Here is a 24,234-nt window from a genome sequence, read left to right as displayed (position 1 = left end):
TGAACTGAACTAAACTGTTGTTCTGATCTGTTCTTTCGAGGTTATCATGAAAAGTGACATCAGACGGTATCTTAATGCATGGAAGAGATAATTGGACCGAATGGTGTGTGTACCTCAAAACCCCCTCTAACTGGCTGAAGAAGAGTGACAAAGGTGTTGGAGGAGGCTTTCCAAACCACTTCTACCGAGAGAAAAGAACCAAGACAGAAATTGTTGTACAGTCTCAGATCTAAGCTATCAACTGCTTTCATGTTTCTCTCATACTGTGATGATTCCACTTGGAGTGATCATGGAGAAAGATCTGTTCTAACATTTTCTTATGATGCTGGTATATTGGTTGACGAATGGACAAGACATGAGTGGTAAAGATGAGACATTGAAATTGGGACATTATCATGGGCCGTCCACTTTGAACTGTAAAGCTATCTGAAGAAAAACGAAAGAGACGCCAGAAGAAGCAGTGCTGAGGGGGTGGGGGGTTTGGTCAACTGTGCCATTACATTGTTTATACTTTTGTTGTATCAGGTTGATTGAAGAGGTCTACACCATGTAAATTTTAGTAATCTAGATTAAGAATGCATTGAGATACTGATCATGATTAAAAAATTAATATTAGAATGATGGGATAATTATACTGAATGTAAGTTTATTTTACCTTTATTTAACCAGGCAAGTCAGTTAAGAACAAATTCTTATTTTCAATGACAGCCTAGGAACAGTGGGATAATTGCCTGATCAGGGGCAGAACAACAGATTTGTACCTTGTCAGCTCAGGGGTTTGAACTTGCAACCTTCCGGTTACTAGTCCAACGCTCTAACCACTAGGCTACCCTGCCGCCCAGGGTACAGCAGTAAATCTGCTAATATTGATGTGTGTTAAATTGAGGTTTTTACTTTGAGTGATAAGACACATTTGAATCACTGAGGAATGCTATTCTAAATATTGGTTGGATAAATTGTTGGGTTGTTACTTATGATTTGGAATATGAATGATTTCAATGACCTATTCTCTATTCCTGAGTATATTTCTGAGCATGAGAACTTAGAGGGATGTATGTCCTATATGTTGTGAGGAGGCCTGTGTTTAGACACTGGTTCTCATGTAACTTAAAGAGCATAAATATGTTATATTTTTATTTTCCTCAAATGGATCGTTCTGTGTTATTAAACATGTGCAAGTTTGTTTTGTAGAATAAAGGTTGTAAACTTAGTGTCAGAAGGGAGAAAGCTTACATATAAGCTAAGGTATTTGACATTGAGGGGATTTGAATTTTTATTTATTTTTATATATTGAGTATGTAATTAATATTCAGATTCTTTAGAAGGGGGGATGTCCCTGAGAGGGGAATGTTGGGTAATAATCAGAATTAGTTGGTAACATAGGTAAGATGTTTTATATTCATCATATGTTTGTAAGTTACTTCTCATCAGAATGTTATTTTTGTATAATACTGTGGCGGGGTTGCAGTATCTGTTCTATGTCAAGACTAAGTTGTTTGGGCTGGAGAGAGGGGAGAGGTCAAGCGTGTATCTCTTGGCTCCACAATGTCTGTGTGCCAGTCAGTGTGTCTCTGTGATCTTGTAAAGATAGGATGGATTTGATATATGCCTGTTGATGTGGAGGATTGGTTTATGGTTCTGAGTTGGAGAAAGGAGACAAAGCTGAACAATGAATTATGCCTATGCTGTCTCACTATGTGTCTTTGCTATAAAGGACCTCAGTTGAAATGTGTGACGGACTCTCAGAGAATTCATTGATAGACACTGAATTGATCTGAGAGTCACAGGGTTGTGATAGAGCTCATATAATTAAAGATGGACTTTGATAACTAACTCTGACTTGTGTGTGGTTTGATCTCATGATTTGGTAAATAGAGGAAATTTCCACGACACTTGGCAGTGTGTTTTGGTTCATTGTCATGCTGGAATACCCATCCACGACCCATTTTCAGGGTCAGGGAAGGAGGTTCTCACCCAAGATTTGATGGTACATGGCCCCGTCCATCGTCCCTTTGATGCGGTGAAGTTGTCCTGTCCCGTTAGCAGAAAAACACCCCCAAAGAATAATGTTTCCTCCTCCATGTTTGACTGTGGGGATGGTGTTCTTGGGGTCATAGGCAGCATTTTTTCCTCCTCCAAACACAGCGAGTTGAGTTGATGCCAAAGGGCTCCATTTTGGTCTCATCTGGCCACAACACTTTCACCGAGTTGTCATCTGAATCATTCAAATGTTCATTAGCAAACTTCAGACGAGCATGTATATCTGCTTTCTTGAGCAGGGGGACCTTGCGGGCGCTGCAGGATTTCCATCCTTCACGGCGTAGTGTGTTACCAATTGTTTTCTTGATGACTAAGGTCCCAGCTGCCTTGAGATCATTGACAAGATCTTCCCGTGTAGTTCTGGGCTGATTCCTCACCGTTCTCATGCTCATTGCAACTCCACGAGGTGAGATCTTGCATGGAGCCCCAGGCCGAGGGAGATTGACAGTTCTTTTGTGTTTCTTCCATTTCTGAATAATCGCATCAACTGTTATCACATTCTCACCAAGCTGCTTGGAGATGGTCTTGTAGCCCATTCCAGCCTTGTGTAGGTCTACAATCTTGTCCCTGACATGCTTGGAGAGCTCTTTGGTCTTGGCCATGGTGGAGAGTTTGGAATCTTATTGATTTCTTCTGTGGACAAGTGTCTTTTATACAGGTAACAAACTGAGATTAGAAGCACTCCCTTTAAGAGTGTGCTCCTAATCTCAGCTCGTTACCTGTATAAAATACACCTGGGAGACAGAAATCTTTCTGATTGAGAGGGGTCAAATACTTATTTCCCTCATTAAAATGCAAATCTTTTTAGAACATTTTTGACAAGCGTTTTTCTGCATTTTTTTGTTGTTATTCTGTCTCTAACTGTTCAAATAAACCTACCATTAAAATTATAGACTGATCATTTCTTTGTCAATGGGCAAACATACAAAATCATCAGGGGATCAAATACTTTTTTCCCTCACTGTATTCACCCCCTTTGCTAAGAAGCCCCTAAGATCTGGTACAACCAATTACCTTCAGAAGTCACATAAATAGTTAAATAAAGTCCACCTGTGTGCAATTTAGGTATCACATGACCTCAGTATATATACACTTGTTCTGAAAGGCCCAGGGTCTGCATCACCACTACACAAGGGGCACCACCAAGCAAGCGGCGCCATGAAGACCAAGGAGCTCTCCAAACAAGTCAGGGACAAAGTTGTGGAGAAGTACAGATCAGGGTTGGGTTATTGAAAAATATCAGAAACTTTGAACATCCTACAGAGCACCATTAAATCCATCATTAAAAATGGAAAGAAAATGGCACCACAACAAACCTGCCAAGAGAGGGCCGCTCACGGACCAGGCAAGGAGGGCATTAATCAGAGAGGCAACAAAGAGACCAAAGACAACCCTGAAGGAGCTGCAAAGCTCCAGAACGGAGAGTGGAGTATCTGTCCATAGGACCACTTTAAGCCGTATACTCCACAGAGTTGGGCTTTACGGAAGAGTGGACAGAAAAAAACATTGCTTAAAGAAGAAAATAAGCAAACACGTTTGGAGTTCGCCAAAAGGTACTCTGGTCAGATGAGACTACAATGTAGCTTTTTGGCCATCAAGGAATATGCTATATCTAGCGTAAACCCAACACCTCTCATCACCCCGAGAACACCATCCCCTCAGTGAAGCATGGTGATGGCAGCATCATGCTGTGGGGGATGTTTTTCATCGGCAGGGACTGGGAAACTGGTTAGAATTGAAGGAATGATACATGGCGCTAAATACAGGGAAATTATTGAGGGAAACCTGTTTCAGTCTTCCAGAGATTTGAGACTGGGATGGAGGTTCGCCTTCCAGTAGGACAATGACCCTAAGCATACTGCTAAAGCAAAACTTGAGTGGTTTAAGGGGAAACATTTAAACGTCTTGCAATGGCCTAGTCAAAGCCCCTGCCTGCCTTGACCTTGATACATAATGTATAAGTCCAAAAATGGATGTAGCAACTACAGATCGTGTGACAGTTATCCATTGATTCTTGAAGAATATAACTTATAAATGCCTCATGAGCTTAGTTCAACTGTCCCACTCCATGAGAACCCAAATTATAAGCTTGTTTTACCCCCAATTTTTGTAAACAGTGTAAATGTAAACAAACACTGTATAGCCTCAACATGGTTAAAACAATGCTTTTAATACCATGGATGTTCAGCACTTGCATCCATAGCTCTGTCTATTAATCGGAGAGTGGTTACATTTCTCCAGGCCCACCCCTCAGCATTTTACCAAAACAGATGCAGGGTGTCAGTTAAAAATAAAAAAAATACACCTTTATTTAACTAGGCAAGTCAGTTAAGAACAAATTCTTATTTTCAATGACAGTGGGTTGACTGCCTGTTCAGGGGATTTGAACTTATAACCTTTCAGTTACTAGTCCAAAGCTCTAACCAATAGGCTACCCTGCTGCCCCGTTTTGTTATTGTTTCATCCGTGGATTTACCCTTTAAACAACTACATATTATCAAGATATGAAAGTGTCACCAACAAAAAGGTAAACAATAGGGCTATAGCAAATGCAGCAAATGGCATTCATTTTGTCACATGTAAATAGTACTTTTCAGTAGTGATCAAAGCATGCCATTACATGAGCACAGCATTTATTTATTAAGTCGAATTAATGATCCCAATCAGTCCTCCAGGACAACAAAATCGTAAAACAACAGAGTAGGCCTTGCTAATACGTCCTTCGTTTTGGGGTCATGCTCAGGTAAAACAATTTGGCTAATCTATACTTCCACATTTCCAAGTCCTATTGTTGAAGATCAAGGGGTATAACATTTATTGTAATGACTGGAATACTGATAGACTTTGGTTTTTAATGTAAATATATCATTTAATTGTATTATTATATGTGGTAGTGTCACGATCGTTCTAATAATGAATGTCGGACCATGTTTATTAAATGAAACTCACAAAACAATAATCAGTAAACGAACAACGAACCTTGACTAACGAGATGCTACGTGCACTAAATAAAAACACATACATTCAAACAATATCCCATAACCTACAGGTGGACAAATGCAACTTATGTATGATCCCCAATTAGAGAAAACGATTACCAGCTGCCTCTAATTGGGAATCATACACAAACCCCAACATAGAAAATGAAACCTTGAACCCCACATATAAATAATAAACTAGACTAAAACCCCTAGTCACGCCCTGACCTACTCTACCATAGAAAATATAGTCTTTCTGTGGTCAGGATGTGACAGGTAGAAAGTGATGGGAAATATACACACATACACATTCAGAGATACAGTTATGTTGTTATACCATCCTTAATGAGATCACAAAACAACAACTGATCTGACAATTGTTCTTTCAGAACCCAAGGGCTATTCCAACGGTTTGGATTACAAAAATAGTGTTTCATTATTCAACGTTTTGATGTTACCGTTTTGGTGGGAGGAATCTCCTTGTAACAAAGAGGTTTCTTTCACCTCCTCCTGCAAAGCCCAGAGGGAGAGTTTCTACAAGGTATTTACGACCATGATAAAACGGGCAACTTCACCCCTCTCCTCCTCCACGGGAGAGAGAGGGTGCTGTAGAGCGGACCCACTGTAACCTGATCCTTCAGATCTTCACAGGTGAGTCATGACATTACTGAGTTTGGGTAATCCAAAAGTTACGTTACTGATTACAATTTGACAGGTATCTAGTAACTGTAATGGATTACATTTCGAAAGTAACCTACCCAACCCTGGATAGAGTGTTGTAGCTGGCAATCTAAACAAGCCCAATTACTGGAGTCTGTACTGGAGTCAAACATGGTGCAGTATTATGTGTAACTAACAATAATACAAATATGAATTGAAATGAACAAAAAAAAGATGAAGATTGAATCCTCCCTTGTTACCCAATGGAAAATAAATGCTGTACTGAAACACATGGAAAAGAAACAAGGGTTTTATAGTTTTCATTAAATGTAAGTCTTGGAATAGCAAAACACAGAACATTACATTAGGACAGTCTGTTTCTTCCCTCTCTCTACTTCCCTCTCTCTCCTTCCCCCTCTCTCCTTCCCTCTCTCTTCCTTGTCGTCAGTCTGACTCACTCAACAGGAGAGTGAGCTGCACACGTCACAGTCTAACTATTTGGGTCCCACAAACACACCAAGAGCCGCATCACTATAATCTTACAAGAATCATTCAACTTTCATTGTGTTGACACACACAATTGCCTGAAAGGACCACAAGCTCTTACTGTGTCACCACTACAGTCACCAGCAAAAAGAACAAGAAAAAACACAGTAACGAAAGTAATGAATGAAGACAACCTGTCCGGTACACCGGTACAAAAATATATTGATGGTGGTAATGCTCATAGCTTCCCATTGACTCAAAGGGGGCTTATATAATTCGCCTTTTGTCAGTGTATTTTTAATGCGCTTGTGTTACTCTGTGTTGTTTTTGTGTTAGTCTTCCTGGGAAAGTGGAAGGGGGACAGAGGTACATCAGTGGTACATCATGTTAAACATGCAGTCACAGGAGCAGAGACTAGTCATTGTTCACCTGGGGCACCCTGCCCAGTGCTCAGTAGTGCAATGCTGCTTTGTATCTAGCAGTCTTGTACAAAGCAGTGAGGGAAGAGAGAAAGAGAAAAGGGGTAGGGAGAGAGAAAGATGGAGGGGAGAGAGTAGAAAAGAGAAAGAGGGTGGAGAGAGACTGCACTATTGTTCCTATGATTATTCTGATTACGTGTCAGAGGAGGGAGGGAAAGAAAGCGGGAGAGAGGAAGCGAGGAAGTGGGAGAGACAGAGAAGGAGATATGAAGAAAGGCTACTGTCTTACCTCCACAAGGTGCTCTCTGTAACGCTCCCCAGGTGAAAGTCGTAGAGTTTGGTCAGAATCAGGATCACCTGGAAACAAAACAGACATTCCAGGTGTTATAAGTATGTAATAAGCCTTTAAGAATTGCCACAGGTTATTCTCTCAGAAGACAAGAGAGACTTGGCACACGTATGTTATATTCTCTTAGAAGAACACCAACATACGTATTCCATTAAAAAACAATCAAAACCAGCATAAACAACAAAAACAAGCATGATCCTGCCGTCAGCCCCTCTGTTCCCATAGCTTTGGTCTGAGTGGTGTGAAGAGCGGGAAAGAGTGAGAGGGAAGGGGGTCTTTGATAACACACTGAAAAAGTTGACGGGTGAATCACAGACCAAGATGGCCACCCATATTCTAGAGACCCAGTGGTCAGATTTGATATCACAACAGAGGACCAGAGAACTCTGTGTTTTTTTGACTCGGTGAAGCCTGAGGTGGCGTCTATCACAGAATCCAAAATCAAGCCCTATACCTCCTCCCTAGGCTGTCCTGTAGGAAATGTTCAACTTGTAGTGTATTTAACGTTTTATAAGGCGTATGAAATTTGCAATTTCTACTTTGAAATGTAAAAAAAAATATATATATATACTTATAATTCACATAATAATTTACATTCCCTTCTGCCGCAGGATTATTTTCATGTATTCCTGTATTCCTATATTACTGTAGGTCCAAGCTGTATGGCAAAAATCCCCCCCCACCCCACCTATTAGAAAGCAAATTGTTAAAAAGTTATTACCATTCTGCTTAGACCTATCCAGCCTAACCTATCATAGTTCTACAGAAGAGGCTAGTGGGTAGAAAGGGCCAAGGGATTGATTTGGAATTCAGCATATGGTAGGCTATAACCTGGGCACATATGGAGTCTGTGGAGGAGACAAACAAAGAGTAAAATTGGGAAGACAACACTGTCTTTATATAAATGCCACAACAGCCAGATGGTCACAGCGTTACTAACGATTTACATTACCACCTCCGGGTTGCGTCGTTAATTCCAAGGTTGATGCTGGAATTTGTTAAATACAGGAACATGGAACAGAATGACTCGAACCTTAATTACTTACCATTTGTCACGACACAGATGACTTGAAAGTGAGCACGGAGGGATGAGTTTTTACATAATATAAATGCTATTTTCACAGCAGTCGCTTTGTTATCTAACGTTATAAACCAAATAGAATCTGGCTTTAGTTATTTATTTGCATACTTGTCTCTTGTTACCGTCCCCCGCTTTGCGCCAAGCGTATGCTTCCTTAAAGTAAACCGACAAGCCTGACTTGAGTCACTTCGCTGCAAGGTGATTCGCTAGCTGTCTCTCTTCGTCTTGCCTGACTACATTTAGAGATATACATCAGGAAAATGGAACTCAGGAGGGAGAAGGGAATAAAGCCTACACCAGTTGTTAGACCTGACCTCAGTGGTCCATGTGTACAGGCTCCAGGCTTGGCCTCACTAGCCTGTCTGGGCCTTAAGAGCCCCAAGGACTGGCCTGGACCTCACTGGGGAGCCACTGATGGTTCTCTCTGAGAGACGGTGCCACCACCCCGGGGCCTCTCTGCTCCTCCGAAGACTGTGAGCAGATGGTTCAGGCCAAGCAAGATTGCACTGCCAGAGAGGGCAATGTAGAGAGAGAGAAATAATAACATAGAAGAAGGAAATTGGATTCATGCCATGCCTGTAATATGCAAAGCAAAACTGAGCTTTTCTTGGAGTGTTGATAGTGTGTGTGTGTGTGTGTGTGTGTGTGTGTGTGTGTGTGTGTGTGTGTGTGTGTGTGTGTGTGTGTGCGTGCGTGCGTGCGTGCGTGCGTGCGTGCGTGCGTGTGTGTGTGTACGTATGCATGTGTGTGTGTGTGTGTGTTCTTACTTAAGAGTGTGTGTGTATGGAGATTCCTGAAGGGGTCGGATGTTTTGTCAGACAAGCTCGCTCTCCTCTGCCAGGGGGTGGCACCACACAGACAGGAAGCAGTCCCCCTCCATGACAGCATGAATTGAAAATTCACATTGAATAACTGGGGCACCAGCTGAAATCCCAGAGAATACTTTTATCCTGTCAGCTTGTATCACCTTCATGAAAATCATAATCATGTCTCCGAGAATGCCACAAACGGAATACAAACGGTGAAATCATTAGATGTGGGGCGGTTGCAAAGAATACTGAACATTCAGCAAGTCCTTGTAACATATTGTCAAGTTTGTTTACATAATGCCGATCTTTGTTGGTCCTGTTTTGTCGACTGACAATGGATTCAATTCAATACGAATGACACAAACTGTAAAGAATTACATTTCACTAGGCAGCCTTTTTTCAAGTATACTCTCCCCTCCCCGAAAACTCTAATTGACCGGCAATGCATGGAAGAATATGTCAGCTTGTTGCCTCGCAATTAACCAACTGTGGTGAAAACATGTTATTAGCATAACTAAATGTCCCATGTCCACAAAGACCCAATTCAAAATAGCAAACACTATTTTTTATGCTGATTTAGCTCTGCGGCACGCTAATGATAGGTCACTAATGACTTTGAGAAAACAGTTAATATCTCCTCCAAGCCAATCGGAAGTTTAATTGTATTAGCCTTGCAAACTGCTGGTGTCTATCTCCGGGGTCAATGCTATGCGGCACGGTTACAAGGACAATAAATTAACTGTGCTTTTCAGCAGTGAATACTGAATGAGTATCTAGTCCCTCAGGAGTGTTAAATCAGTGTGGTGTGGTAGAAACGCCTGGCTAATAAAATAACACCTCAGAATGTCTGTGTCCTTGTGGATAACTGGCGCAGCATTGCGACCACAGTGTTGCACCATTCTTGCAATAACCACACAGTAGCGGTGTTATGGAACATGTCACATAATAATCATTAAAACATGAATGTAGTAGTAGTTGACCATTTGCTGATTATATCTTCTTTTTTTCTTGAGACATGTGCATTGATGTAGGTTAAGGAGACCTCTGCCTGTTTACACAACTATTCCTCTCATTCAAAGACTTCTGTATCTATTCTACTTGATTGCACACTTAGAATTTAGCTACGGTGCCTTCAGAAAGTTTTCATACCCCTTGAATTATTCCACATTTTGTTTAGTTACAGCCTGAATTCAAAATGGATTGAATATATATATTTTCTCAGCCATCGACACACAATACCCCATAATGATAAAGTGATGGCACGTCTACTCCCGCTCCTCCCCCTCTGGCGTTCGACATCCCCGATATACTAACCACTTCATCATGAGGCACACCTGGACTCCATTACCTCACTCTCTTAGGTTCTTTCCCCAGTCAGTATTGTTTCTGTGTTTATGTGTAGATGCCACTGCTATGTTTTCTTGTTCCATGTTTGTTGTTTTATTACCTGCTTCTCGACTCTCAGCGTCTTCGTTACAGAATACTGACTCAAACAATGGAAGCAGCAGGAAAACAGAATATGGGTCGATGAGCAGGGATGCCCTCTTCCTCAACACCACGACCAGCTGGCACAACTGGGGACGGCTATGGAAGAGGTTCTTTGCAGTGTACAATGTCTCAAACATACCTGGGAGGCATTGCAGTCAACTAGCAGAGGATATTCTACAAGCAGTCGACCCAACTAGCCAGCACAACAGCCCATTCAGCAACCCGCTCAGGTCAGAGATGCTCGTTTGTCCCCTCCTAGATGAATATGACTACAACCCATCTACTGTAAATGCTGTGGCTTCCTACTTCAGTGCTCCCTCTACTTTGCCCACCAGATGGGAGCCCCTACAACCGAGAGGTACAAGGTTGCCACTGTTATTTCTCTGCTGACTGGGAGGGCGGCTATAGCCACCTGGGAGAGAGGATAGGAGGAGCTAGATTCAAATGAGGGGTTCATGGCTCTGATCAAATGTATCTTCGATCATCCAGAGGAAGGCAGAGACGGGGGTGAGCGCCTACTCCAATTACAACAGGAGGAACAGACAGCTGCCGAGTACGCTCTCACCTTCCGGACAGTAAAAGCACCCAGCGGATGGAATGAGCCGGCGCTTCCTACGCTATTCATAAGAGGGCTGCGCGAGCAGGTCCAGAAAGAACTAACCTAGAACTAACTATGATCAGGAACCATCATACACATCATCCAACCACACCCCCTCACCGTGGAGTCTATTCATCAGGAGAACATCCCCTTCTTCATCACCAGTTCCCAAGATCATCCTCGGCCTCACTTGGCTTCAATGCCATTACCCCACCATCTCAATGTCGAGGATGAAAACCTGAATGCCGGAGGACCTGCTTCCCCATCCCTGTGGTTCCACGTCGGTTGAAAGTTCTGTGGTTACCCTTCAGCATAACATCCTGGAGGTATATCAGGACCTGCAGTATGTATTTTCCAAGACCCATGCCACCTGCCTCTAATCGCCCCTGGGACTGTGCCATCAAGCTTGCAGGTTCTGTGCCCCCACACAGACCCATCTATCCTCTGTTAGTGGCTGAGACCCAGGCCATGGAGGAGTACAAAGAGGCGCACCAGCAAGGTTTTATCCGCGCGTCCACTTCTCCTGCGTTGGCTGGTTTCTTCATTGTGGCCAAGAACGATGGAGGTTGCGTCCTGTATTGATTACAGAGGATTCCATGAAATCATCACTCAGTACCATTAACCTCTCCCGTTGGTGCCGACAGCCCTCGATCAGCTCCGCGGGGCCTGGTTCATTACCAAACTGGACCTGCGGAGTGGCTGGAGGGCGCAAGGACCCATTCGTCATTCTCACGAACCATCGGAACCTAGGGTACACACGGACAGCTAGGAGTCTGAATTGACGCCAAGCAAGGTGGGCCCTTTTCTTCACAAGATTTGACTTCACGCTGACCTATCACCAAGGTTCAAGGAACACCAAAGCCATTGCCCTGTCCAGTCTCTACAATTCGGGAGAGGGTCCTGTCCAGAATGTACAGTGCCTTGCGATAGTATTCGGCCCCCTTGAACTTTGCGACCTTTTGCCACATTTCAGGCTTCAAACATAAAGATATAAATCTGTATTTTTTTGTGAAGAATCAACAACAAGTGGGACACAATCGTGAATTGGAACAACATTTATTGGATATTTCAAACTGTTTTAACAAATCAAAAACGGAAAAATTGGGCGTGCAAAATTATTCAGCCCCCTTAAGTTAATACTTTGTAGCGCCACCTTTTGCTGCGATTACAGCTGTAAGTTGCTTGGGGTATGTCTCTATCAGTTTTGCACATCGAGAGACTGACATTTTTTCCCATTCCTCCTTGCAAAACAGCTCGAGCTCAGTGAGGTTGGATGGAGAGCATTTGTGAACAGCAGTTTTCAGTTCTTTCCACAGATTCTCGATTGGATTCAGGTCTGGACATTAGCTTGGCCATTCTAACACCTGGATATGTTTATTTTTGAACCATTCCATTGTAGATTTTGCTTTATGTTTTGGATCATTGTCTTGTTGGAAGAAAAATCTCTGTCCCAGTCTCAGGTCTTTTGCAGACTCCATCAGGTTTTCTTCCATAATGGTCCTGTATTTGGCTCCATCCATCTTCCCATCAATTTTAACCATCTTCCCTGTCCCTGCTGAAGAAAAGCAGGCCCAAACCACGATGCTGCCACCACCATCTTTGACAGTGGGGATGGTGTGTTCAGGGTGATGAGCTGTGTTGCTTTTACGCCAAACATAACGTTTTGCATTGTTGCCAAAAAGTTCAATTTTGGTTTCATCTGACCAGAGCACCTTCTTCCACATGTTTGGTGTGTCTCCCAGGTGGCTTGTGGCAAACTTTAAACAATACTTTTTATGGATATCTTTAAGTAATGGCTTTCTTCTTGCCACTCTCCAGATTTGTGCAATATACGACTGATTGTTGTCCTATGGACAGAGTCTCCCACCTCAGCTGTAGATCTCTGCAGTTCATCCAGAGTGATCATGGGCCTCTTGGCTGCATCTCTGATCAGTCTTCTCCTTGTATGAGCTGAAAGTTTAGAGGGACGGCCAGGTCTTGGTAGATTTGCAGTGGTCTGATACTCCTTCCATTTCAATATTATCGCTTGCACAGTGCTCCTTGGGATGTTTAAAGCTTGGGAAATCTTTTTGTATCCAAATCCGGCGTTAAACTTCTTCACAACGGTATCTCGGACCTGCCTGGTGTGTTCCTTGTTCTTCATTATGCTCTCTGCGCTTTTAACGGACCTCTAAGACTATCACAGTGCAGGTGCATTTATACGGAGACTTGATTACACACAGGTGGATTGTATTTATCATCATTAGTCATTTAGGTCAACATTGGATCATTCAGAGATCCTCACTGAACTTCTGGAGAGAGTTTGCTGCACTGAAAGTAAAGGGGCTGAATAATTTTGAACGCCCGATTTTTCAGTTTTTGATTTGTTAAAAAAGTTTGAAATATCCAATAAATTTTGTTCCACTTCATGAATGTGTCCCACTTGTTGTTGATTCTTCACAAAAAAATACAGTTTTATATCTTTATGTTTGAAGCCTGAAATGTGGCAAAAGGTCGCAAAGTTCAAGGGGGCCGAATACTTTCGCAAGCACTTTATCTATAATCCCATCCTCTACAGTAGTAGCGTGGTCTGGGACGTAGATCTAGACATCTGCCAGGCTCTGGAGAGGGAGCCCACGCCCAATAAGTGTCCTCCTCCTCCTGAGTGCATCTACGTTCCCACAGGGACAAGGGTTCGGCTGCTGACCTGGACACACACAACTGTTGTCGCTGGACATCCAGGTATTTCTCACACTACCCAATCTATCTCTGAAAAATACTGGTGGCCCACCTTGGCGCAGGACGTCTCTCACTACGTCAACTTCTGATCCGTATGTGCAGCATCCAAATCCCCCCCGTAACGCTCCAGCAGGGAAACTCCTTCCCCTTCCCGTGCCTCATCATCCCTGGTCTCATCTATCCATCTCCCCTCCTCTGACGGTTTCACCACCATTTTGGTGGTTGTGGATAGATTTTCAAAATCCTGTTGTTTTATCCTTCTCTCTGGTCTCCCTACTGCTCTCCGGATCGCTGAGGCACTAATCCAGCAGGTCTTCCGGCATTATGGCCTTCCGGAGGACGTTGTCTCCGACCGTGGCCCCCAATTCACATCACAGATATGGAGAGCCTTTATGTAGAAGCTTGGGGTCACTGTCAGCCTCACTTCCAGGTATAGGCCTCAGTCCAATGGGCAGGTGGAGAGGATGAACCAGGAGCAGGGAGAGTGGGCCCGATTCCATCCATGGGCGGAGTATGCCCAGAATTTGCTTTGTCACTCCTCCATTTGGCTGACCCCCTTCCAGTGTGTTCTGGATTTTCAGCTGGCCCTGGCTCCGTGGATCCCGGGTCAGACTGAAGCTTCTGTGTTTGATAAGTGTTTCAGGCATGCAGAAGAAGTATGGAGTGATGCTCAGGTGAGACACCAGCATGTTGTCCACTGTCAGAAGGAGCAGGCAGACCGCCACCGCAGTACGATCCCCGTGTTCCATCCTGGGAATTGTGTCTGGCTCTCTACCAGGAACCTTCCACTCCGCCTGCCCTGCAAGAAGCTGAGCCCTCGGTTTGTGGGGCCGTTCAAGGTTCTCTATAGGATCAACGAGGTGACGTATAGGTTACAGCTTCCCAGAGACTACCATATCTCACCTTCTTTTCATGTCTCCCTTCTCAGACCAATGGATCCTGGTCCCCTAGCTGATGCTGTCCCCCGTGACACCCCCTGCCCTCCTGGACATCAAAGGGTGTTTGTCCTATGCCCTCAGATTCCTACTGGACTCCTGACATCGTAGGGGTCGGCTCCAGTACCTGGTGGACTGGGAGGGGTATGGGCCAGAGGAGTGGTGTTGGGTTCCGGTGGAGGATATTCTGGATCCCAACATCATGATTTCTACTTTCATAGCCCCGACCGGCCCGCTCCTCGTCCTCTGGGCCATCCCTCTGGTCAGCGTTGTCCTGCAGTTGGAGCCGCCCGTCAGGGGGGTACTGTCACGTCTACTCCCGCTCCTCCCCTCCTGACGATTGCTGACAACCATTTTCAGGTCTTGCCATAGATTTTCGATTAGATTTAAGTAAAAATTTTAACTCAGGAATATTCACTGTCTTCTTGGTAAGCAATTCTAGTGTAGATGTGGCCATGCTTTTTAGGTTATTGTCCTGCTGAAAGGTAAATTCATCTCCCAGTGTCTAGTGGAAAGCAGACTGAACCAGGTTTTCCTCTAGGATTTTGCCTGTGCTTCGATTGTGGTAGCAGGAACACAACAGTATGTTTTATTCATGCACATAATGGTTGTTTTATTTAATAAATGAAGATTCTTTGGACTCTCTCTCTCCTTTTCTGAGAGACTTTGGTTGGCAACTGATTAAGTGATTTTTAACACATTTTCATTTACAGCAACAACATGCAGAATAGTTACAAAGGAGAGGAGGGGGGATGAATGAGCCAATTGTAAACTGGGGATGATTAGGTGGCCGTGATGGTATGAAGGCCAGATTGGGAATTTAGCTAGGACACCGGGGTTAACACCCCTACTTTTATGATAAGTGCCATGGGATGTTTAGTGACCACAGAGAGTCAGGACATCCGTTTAATGTCCTATCTGAAAGACACAGGGCAGTGTCCCCAATCTCTGATCTTGGGAATTGGGATATTTTTTAGACCAGAGGAAAGGGTGCCTCCAACTTGCCTTCCAACACCACTTCCAGCAGCATCTGGTCCAGGGACTGACCAGGACCGACCGTGCTTAGCTTCAGAAGCAAGCCAGCAGTCGGATGCAAGGTGGTATGCTGCTGGATATGGCTTGGTGATAAAAAACCTACAGCTGGAATTCCATAGATCAGATGTGGTGGGTGTCACTGAGATAGAGAGAGCCTGGAGAACAGTACAAAAGCCTCAGTATTCCTAATTATCCTGGCATCTGGGAGACAACACCAGATGGAGGTGAACATTAGATCACAAAGTGGCTTATGGTGGCTTACGGGTGGGGGGGGTTGAACCAGCTATGACTGAGCAATCTTGGTATCAGGTATAAAAGGAGCAGCAAGTCATGACTGTTGGCTCTACGGTTTCATTATTGCAATATTTAGTCAATATAGAATAAAGATGATTGTTTGAAGAAATGACAAAGTCACTCTCACTTGAATAGAATATTCCACCACAAGATCTATTCAGTTTGATTTTTATCCTGAAAAACTTACCAGTCCTTAACGATTACAAGCATACACATAACATGATGCAGCCACAACTATGCTTGAAAATATGAGGAGTGGTACTCTTAATGTGTTTTATTGGATTTGCCCCAAACATAACACTTTGTATTCAGGACAAAATGTTAATTGCTTTGCAACATTTTTGGGAGCATTACGTTTTTGCCTTGTTGTAAACAGGATGCTTGTTTTGGACAGGTTCTGTACAGGTTTCCTTCTTTCACTCTGTCAATTATGTTAGTATTGTGGATTAATTACAATGTTGTTGATCCATCCTCAGTTTTCTCCTATCACAGCCATTAAACTCTGTAACTGTTTTAAAGTCACCATTGGCATCATGGTGAAATCCCTGAGAGGTTTCCCTCCTCTCCGGCAACTGAGTTGGAAAGGTGTCTATCACTCTACAGCCCTCACTCCCTCTTTCGCTCCTCCTCTCTACTCTCTCCCCTCTCTCTGCCCCTCCTCTCTCTCTCTCTCTCTCTCTCTCTCTCTCCGTCTCCTATCTCTGTCTCTCTTCTCTACCATATCGCTCCACCCATCTCTCTCTCTTCCTCCCTCCTCTATCTCTCTCCCTGCAGCAGAAAGGAGTTGAGTTAGTTATACACTGCAAGGAGGAGGCCTAATTAAAATCAATGTATATTTACTGAATGCTCGTTAAAGCGGAAGGGTGGTACTTATCTGTTTGGATTTTGAATTAAATACCTTCCATGAAATGCAAAGTGAGAGAGTTCTCACCTAACTATTGGTTTTTATAACGTGATCGATTGATCACACCACTGTCATAGGCTATTACACAAATACACCTGAAACATACACAACACAGTCAATATTTATTTTCATTTAACTAAACCATCTCAAGAGAAATGGCTTCTTTTCGTACATTTGGAAGATGTTACCTTTCACACCAACAGAAATGCACTGGTTTCCATATGTTCCCATTATGTGACACATTCTTACACAACATTCTTCTATCATTATCTGAAGTCATTATGTGGTGGCATTCCACTGTCACAAACACTTTCCAATTTCAACTTCAAAGTCCTGCGATAGAAGAGTGCAACCATAACAAACTTAAATGTTGAGGCAATGTCCCTGTACATTCACAGGGACAGACTGATACTTCCCGGCACCCTTTTGAATGGATATTTTCTAGAAACCAAAGAGTAACATTTAACCAGGCACAGCTAGCATTGGGATGGATACAACTCTCTACCAGACCATGACGTTTGGTGAGACTGGGTCACAGCTGCTGTTGCTCACAACAAAAGTCACCATGACCAGTTAGTTCCCTATTGTCCAAACTGGAGACCGGCATTTTCTACTTGTTTTACGATTCGGTGGTCTGACATGTGGGAACAAAGCATGACGATACGTGATTGTCACAATAGGGTTTTCATAAATCATGTTCTATCCAATATGTCTCATCATGAATCATCATCTCATCAGACACAGACATAGATCAAATGCTAGGTATAACAGCAGGCATAACAACATAACAAACATATGAGTTTATTATACAGCACAAACAGATCAGAGTCAGACTAATACAACCCTAATCCCTGGCAAACAGGAACTCTGGAAAAGCTAACTTAATGCTAACTTAAAGTGTCATCAAATGTGTTCTTTCAATGCTCTCTATATCTGCTCTGTATGTTTGACATTTCCAGAGTTAGGCCACAAGCTGTGTCCTTCTCTTATATTACATTGCGGTCGCCCTTTTTTCCCTTCCCATGGTGCAACTGTCTCTCAGGCTGGCGCTAGGTCTTGGAGTTAGTCAAGCGAATCAAACGCTACCTGGCTGCCCAGTAGAACCAGTGGTTTAAACGTGCACACTGACGAAGAAGGATAAAAGCACAAGCCAGGCCTGGCGGACCCAGACACTCTCTCTCTCTGACTCCATCTTATCTCCAGTCTTGAGTGGTGATATATCTCCTTCCTTTTCTCTACCTTCAACTTTGAACCGTGAACCTCTGACCAGAGACTTCAATGTCTCTCATGGTACATTATCACAGGACAAATACTTAAAGAGTAAAGGACCAGAATACAAGAAGGTTAAGGAGTAAGGGACAGAGAAAATGCAGGATGATGTGATGTGAGACCTGGTTTGGAGATATACTGGGGCGTTGGTATGGTCTAATGCACAGTGTTCATCAGGGCAGAAGACATAAGTAGACTAGGGTCTAAAAACACGGCCATAAGTGGAGATTACACTACAATAGAAGTAGCAAGAGAAACTGAATGGTCTAAATATATTCTTCAAAGTGCAATTAGATTCATTGTCAACATCTTCTATGACCGAACACCTCCTCCACACACTGCAACAAATCCCAAACACTTTCCCTTTACATTTCATTTAACCACACATATCATTTGTGGTTTAAACGAGATATATTCTACTTTATTCATCAAATAAGGGACAGGAATTAGTTTGGAGTCTTTTTTCATCTTCTTCTTTTCTTTCTCTTTTTCACAGTTCTGGTATCTTCCTCTGTTCCCCCTGTCAGGCAGAGAAGAGGTGAGGGAAAGAAGGAGGGAGTCTTTCTTCACCACAGGCATACCAGTGTGTGTCATTGTGAATCTTGAGGCGACAGCACCTGATTAACTCTGAGCGGCATCTCATAATTATATTTTTTCAACTTTGTTCTTCCTGTCAGTCACCTAGCTGTATCCAATATGGAGGAGGAGTTGGAAAAAATAAAGATGACCATTTTCAAAGTGGAGTGTTACCGATAGTGTCCCGGTGTAGTCATAACATCTGTCAGGTGCAATTAAAAAGTCAATATGTTGTCCTTTTAGAGGCCTGCGTTGAGATATGGTTTCTCCCTCAGCAGGTGACACCGGGGGGAATGGTCACTGTCATCCATCAACCAAGTGATCCATTGGCTCAACGTGATACGGCCCACTAATAACGCGGCTCGACTTGGCGGGTGCCACCAGCCAGCATTAATATCCTGATAAAACAGTGTCAGGGTGGTAGACAATGGCTGTTGTGCGTTACCGTGCCAATCCTTTCCCACCATCCCACCAGCCACGATGCCATCCATTATTGCTATTTGCGTCTGTTTATGATTGATCAGCCATTTTGGAGAATCGCTTTGGCAGTTGTTGCTCCCTGCACTTTTTGTGATTTATGTCTTTCCAGAGTAAACGATGAGAGATGTTAGCGATTCACAGACCCAAAGGGGATGAAAACAGTGTGTAAATACACTTACTGTAACACAGTCTGTCTGTCACAGATTCATTTCCATTATCTCCCCCTGTTGAGAGACATGGTCCTGAAAGCAAATCAGTAAATTATTTAAATGGCAGAAAATTAATATCTAACTCCATATTTACAATTCAAAAGAGCCCTGTTGGTTAAAATAGACCTGGGAATTACTAAATCATTTAACTGAATTTTGGAGTGTTGAGGATATGTGAGTCACGGAAATTATTGTTCAGTTAAAGTGCTATTTTTTCTTCTTAAAAACACAACTAAGGCAGAACCAACAAAAATATTACACAGAATATTATCACGGTGTCCTTATTAGGACTGCATTCTGTAGATTAGTGACAATTTGATGTGAGGTAATATATGCATACAGTTGAATTGGTAAACATGGTGACTCAGTCATACAGAAACTCACTCTTTAGCTGTCATTATTGAACACAGGCCCTGAAGGTCTAGCCATTGGCTCATTCAGGTCTGGCATGGTCACTTATACACTACTTATCACCCAGTCGCAGGCAGCCCTAAGAAATAGTTCTGCCATTAGTTGCCTAGTATGATTAATTCAGAAATCCATGGTCATCCAGCGACCTCACAGGTCACATCTGATGAGTCACCCCAGAAATGCAGACTAGGCCTGGGATACGCTCGCAGGGTTGTAGGGCGATCACTATGGATGTTCACAGAAAAAGCTGTGGTGATTTGGTGAGATTTGAGGTCAGTTATGCCTACAGTGTAGTGGGGACAGCCAATAAAGACGGATTAATTAGAGCCCCTGGAGCTAAAGGCTAGGCAGTCTGCTCTTGAGTCATGCGGATGACCAAGGTTCAATATATGATCCATCACATCAGCATCAAAAAAGATGTAGGGTTAGCTGAACTGTATGCTGTATATATCATTGAGCTGTGGCGATAGACCTACAATTTGGGTAACGCCTATGAGCACTAAAGGTCATGTGAACGTTTTAAAACATTTATTTCCGTGATACAGAAAGTTGCTTGAATTGTCTAGCAAAGTGTTGGCCCTACAAGAGAACATATGCACTATATAAAGGCAATTTAAACCTCAGGTATCTTTACAGGACTCTAACTGAACAGTCATCTAGTGAAGTTGCAATACTCGTGTGTTAGAGAGACTCTTTATTGACCAATTATAAGTCTAAAAGGTCACAGCCTTGGAGGGGGAAAGATAAAACCCAAATGGGCCCATGTTCTAATTTTGAGCATCAGACTTTTTACGTAGCAATTAAATTGGGCATGATAATAAGACAATGTGAGAGCTCTGCTCCTTTCTTCTCCCTCTCTCTATCTGAGATTTCTGCAGTGGATTGAAAGAGGGACATGGGTTTATTAACAAGGATCTGGCAACGTGTATACGTTAAGTAGCTCTTCATTATTCTCAATAGAGCGCTCAAAAACGAAAAACGAAACTATTTCAGAAGTCAGCTAACAAGTAAAGCTGGGAGATGTTCTACACTGCTGACGAGAACAATAGGTGCTGAAAGAACATAAATGCTCATTTGAGAAAGTATAGCTTACTAGTGTTGAATAATGAAAGATTACAGGTACTGCATATGGATTGTTCTATAACACGAAAAATAACGGTCTTCTTTTATTTTTATTCAAGGCTTTACGTGTACTAAAATATTTTCCACAACAAACTCAAGCCCATTCAAAGAACATGTCATTTTCAATAATCATCTCACCTAATTCTTTGAAATATTTTTCTAAAGTAAAGAATCACTGCTTATGCAACCCTTTCATGTAAATAACATGCCTACAACAACTAAACGGACCAAAATATAATCCTCCAAGCTAGTAATATCTCCTTTCCAACATCAAAATACCTAAATATCAGGCCTCCTGTTGTTGTGAGGCTCTAATCGACTTTATAGCTCTAAGTGTGGACTAGAAAATAAAGGATGTGCTGTTGAGGGAGGTGAATTAAGACTATTAAGTCTCACGAGTGGCTTTGATTCAGTCCACATGGGACTGTGTGCTGTGCTTCTAGATTTTCAGCATGCTACGGAGATAAGGCCACTGGGCTTAGACTGATTATTACAATGAAGGGCACATTTATTCTCTTTGTCAGAGGCGCCCCAGACACAGTCAGTGCCTTTCCATGAATCCCTATTTTCTTAAAGGGATATTTTGGGATTTTGGCACTAGCATGCTTGGATGGTAAGTTGGTGGTTGAAGATATCCCTCTAGTGGTGTGGGGGCTGTGCTTTGGCAAAGTGGGTGGGGTTATATCCTGCCTGTTTGGCCCTGTCCGGGGGTATCATCGGATGGGGCCACAGTGTCTCCTGACCCCTTCTGTCTCAGCCTCCAATATTTATGCTGCAGTAGTTTATGTGTCGGGGAGCTAGAGTCAGTCTGTTATACGTATCTAGAGTATTTCTCCAGTGCCCTGTGTGAATTTAAGTATGCTCTCTCTAATTCTCTCTTTCTCTCTTTCTTTCTTTCTCTCTCTCGGGGGACCTGAGCCCTAGGACCATGCCTCAGGACTACCTGGCATGATGACTCCTTGCTGTCCCCAGTCCACCTGGTCGTGCTGTTTCTCCAGTATAAAATGTTCTGCCTGCGGCTATGGAACCCTGACCTGTTCACTGGACGTGCTACCTGTCCCAGACCTGCTGTTTTCAACTCTCTAGAGACAGCAGGAGCGGTAGAGATACTCGGCTATGAAAAGCCAACTGACATTTACTCCTGAGGTGCTGACCTGTTGCAACCTCGACAACTACTGTGATTATTATTATTATTTGACCATGCTGGCATTTCTGAACATTTGAACATCTTGGCCATGGTCTGTTATAATCTCCACCTGGCATAGCCAGAAGAGGACTGGCAACCCCTCATAGCCTGGTTCCTCTTTAGGTTTCTTCCTAGGTTTTGACCTTCCTCGGGAGTTTTTCCTAGCCACCGTGCTTCGACACCTGCATTGCTTGCTGTTTGGGGTTTTAGGCTACAGCACTTCAGCTGATGTAAGAAGGGCTATATAAATACATTTGATTTGATGTGATTTGAGATACTCATAGACTTCCAGTCTTGGCGGGTTCTTTCGACGCACCGTTCGCAACAAGTTTTGTTAATACAATGGTTGCTCTCTGCAAAGCGTGATTTCGATGTTGTAGCTACCCCGGGATGTCAGGAGGGAGAGAAAGTGATATATTGAGAGAAAAAACATCCATTTGGAATAGATCAACATCAGGGACGGATATCCTGCAAATGCCAAAGAAAATGTATAACTTCTAAATGAGCAGCCATTTTTATTCATGACAACAGTCCACATTACACAACAACAACACAACAATCGCTTGGTATTGCCTTGTTCACAACCCAAGAAGCCTAGTATCCTGCAGCTTATTAATGCCCTTTGTTTATTTTTCAAAAATGTGTTAGAAACAGCAAAGAATCGCACTCGTCTTGCTGTAGCTACAGTAAAATGTCTATTTCTGCACGTCTGACTATCTCTCCTCCTGCTCCTCTCCTAAGTTACCTTGACTATAAATAGAAGAAACCCAGGAAAACATGCAGGTTAATAAAGCTGTCAAAGCATCAAAATCACATTGAAGAATGACAGCTATGGCAACGTGTCTATGTATCCATTCAGGCTAATGCATCATTCCAAGGAAAGGCCTCATTATCAGGCAATGAATAAACGGGGGTTGAACGCTTTTGGCGGAGGCACACGAGTGTGGGCATGCTTTCAGGTAGCTTTCAGGTAGCTTTCAGGTAGCTTTCAGGTAGCTTTCAGGTAGCTTTCAGGTAGCTTTCGGGTCGCTTTCAGGTCAGGGGTAATTCAGTCATGCAGAGGCTCAAAGACAGCTCAATTAGGACATTGCGGTACTTCTCACTCCTCAAGATCAAAACCTTCAGTGACTTTGTTCCCAGGGCTCTCTCTCTCTCTCTCTCTCTCTCTCTCTCTCTGCTGGAGTAGAGTCAACCAATCGGACGGCTTGCAGACTGCAGTGAATTAGAACTGGCACCTTGCCTTCAGAGCTTTAAGGATTGCAGTCTGTAAATTGAGAGTGGGTGGGTGTCCTTCTGTGGAGTGAAAGGTAGCTGGTAGCTTTGTGATGTCTGATGTGTTAGATATGCTGTCAATTACGTGATTGAGTCATTCAGTGTCACCTGCTGCCATTTTAAGAAATAAAATGTTGGCATGTTGTATTATACTTTGATTATCTTAACAACTTCATAAATTGCAGACAACTCCCTGGTTGAAAAGACAGAAAAATACTTTATTGGTGTGTGCGTCATACTCTATTCTCAGAAATTACCTACAACATTATTAGGGTCTCATATTAGTCATCTACTGAACAACAGAAACCACACACGTTATCCTGACCACAACCTTATTTACTAACAGGAGGAGGTGCTGGAAGTACAATGCACCAGTGGAGTATAAAAGGCTCTCCTGTCACGGACACAAATTGGCATTGTCACCTCGCCCTAATTATACAATGATCATCATCATTAACATTTAAAAGGTGACCCGTTGTCTTAGCACAAGCTCCTTTAGTGGATTCCTGTTTGTTTTATTTCCCCTTCTTCCTCTCCTGCTCTAGCCTTTGTCTCTGTGGGCCTGGAAGGTGAATTTGGTTCTTGCCCTGCAGATATTGTCAGATGGGCCAATGCAAACAACGTCTCCGTTCCCTGGCCTGACAGGAAAAGGGGGATACCTAGTTTGGCCCAACGCTCTAACCAGGTTGGTTCGGTCTGACTGAAGTTTCAGATCTAAATAACAAAAAAAACTTGAAATACATTGCAGTCTTGTTAAGACAATATCATCTACACATGAGGGACGATTTAGGGAAGATTTGTTAAATTAGGATACATGGAAGAAAAGAGATGTTTAAATACATCAGAGTAATTACTTTTTTGTAAAGTGTAACACTATAAATGGTCCCTTTTGTATGCATTTTACATGTACCTCAG

General features: G+C 43.0%; 1 protein-coding gene across 1 annotated transcript in view; it reads right to left on the bottom strand.

The window, feature by feature from the left end:
* LOC118365696 (VPS10 domain-containing receptor SorCS3-like) overlaps positions 1–24,234 on the bottom strand; it is a 207,937-nt gene that overhangs the window by 107,329 nt on the left and 76,374 nt on the right. Inside the window, exon 2 of the mRNA XM_052490298.1 lies at positions 6,873–6,940. Within this exon, the coding sequence (XP_052346258.1) occupies positions 6,873–6,940 (68 nt within the window). The remainder of the gene's footprint in view (positions 1–6,872; positions 6,941–24,234) is intronic.

Source organism: Oncorhynchus keta, chromosome 32 (assembly GCF_023373465.1).
Source record: "Oncorhynchus keta strain PuntledgeMale-10-30-2019 chromosome 32, Oket_V2, whole genome shotgun sequence".
Taxonomy (NCBI): domain Eukaryota; kingdom Metazoa; phylum Chordata; class Actinopteri; order Salmoniformes; family Salmonidae; genus Oncorhynchus; species Oncorhynchus keta.
Note: the sequence above shows the minus strand (reverse complement) of the source record. Positions and strands in the feature narration are given on the sequence as shown.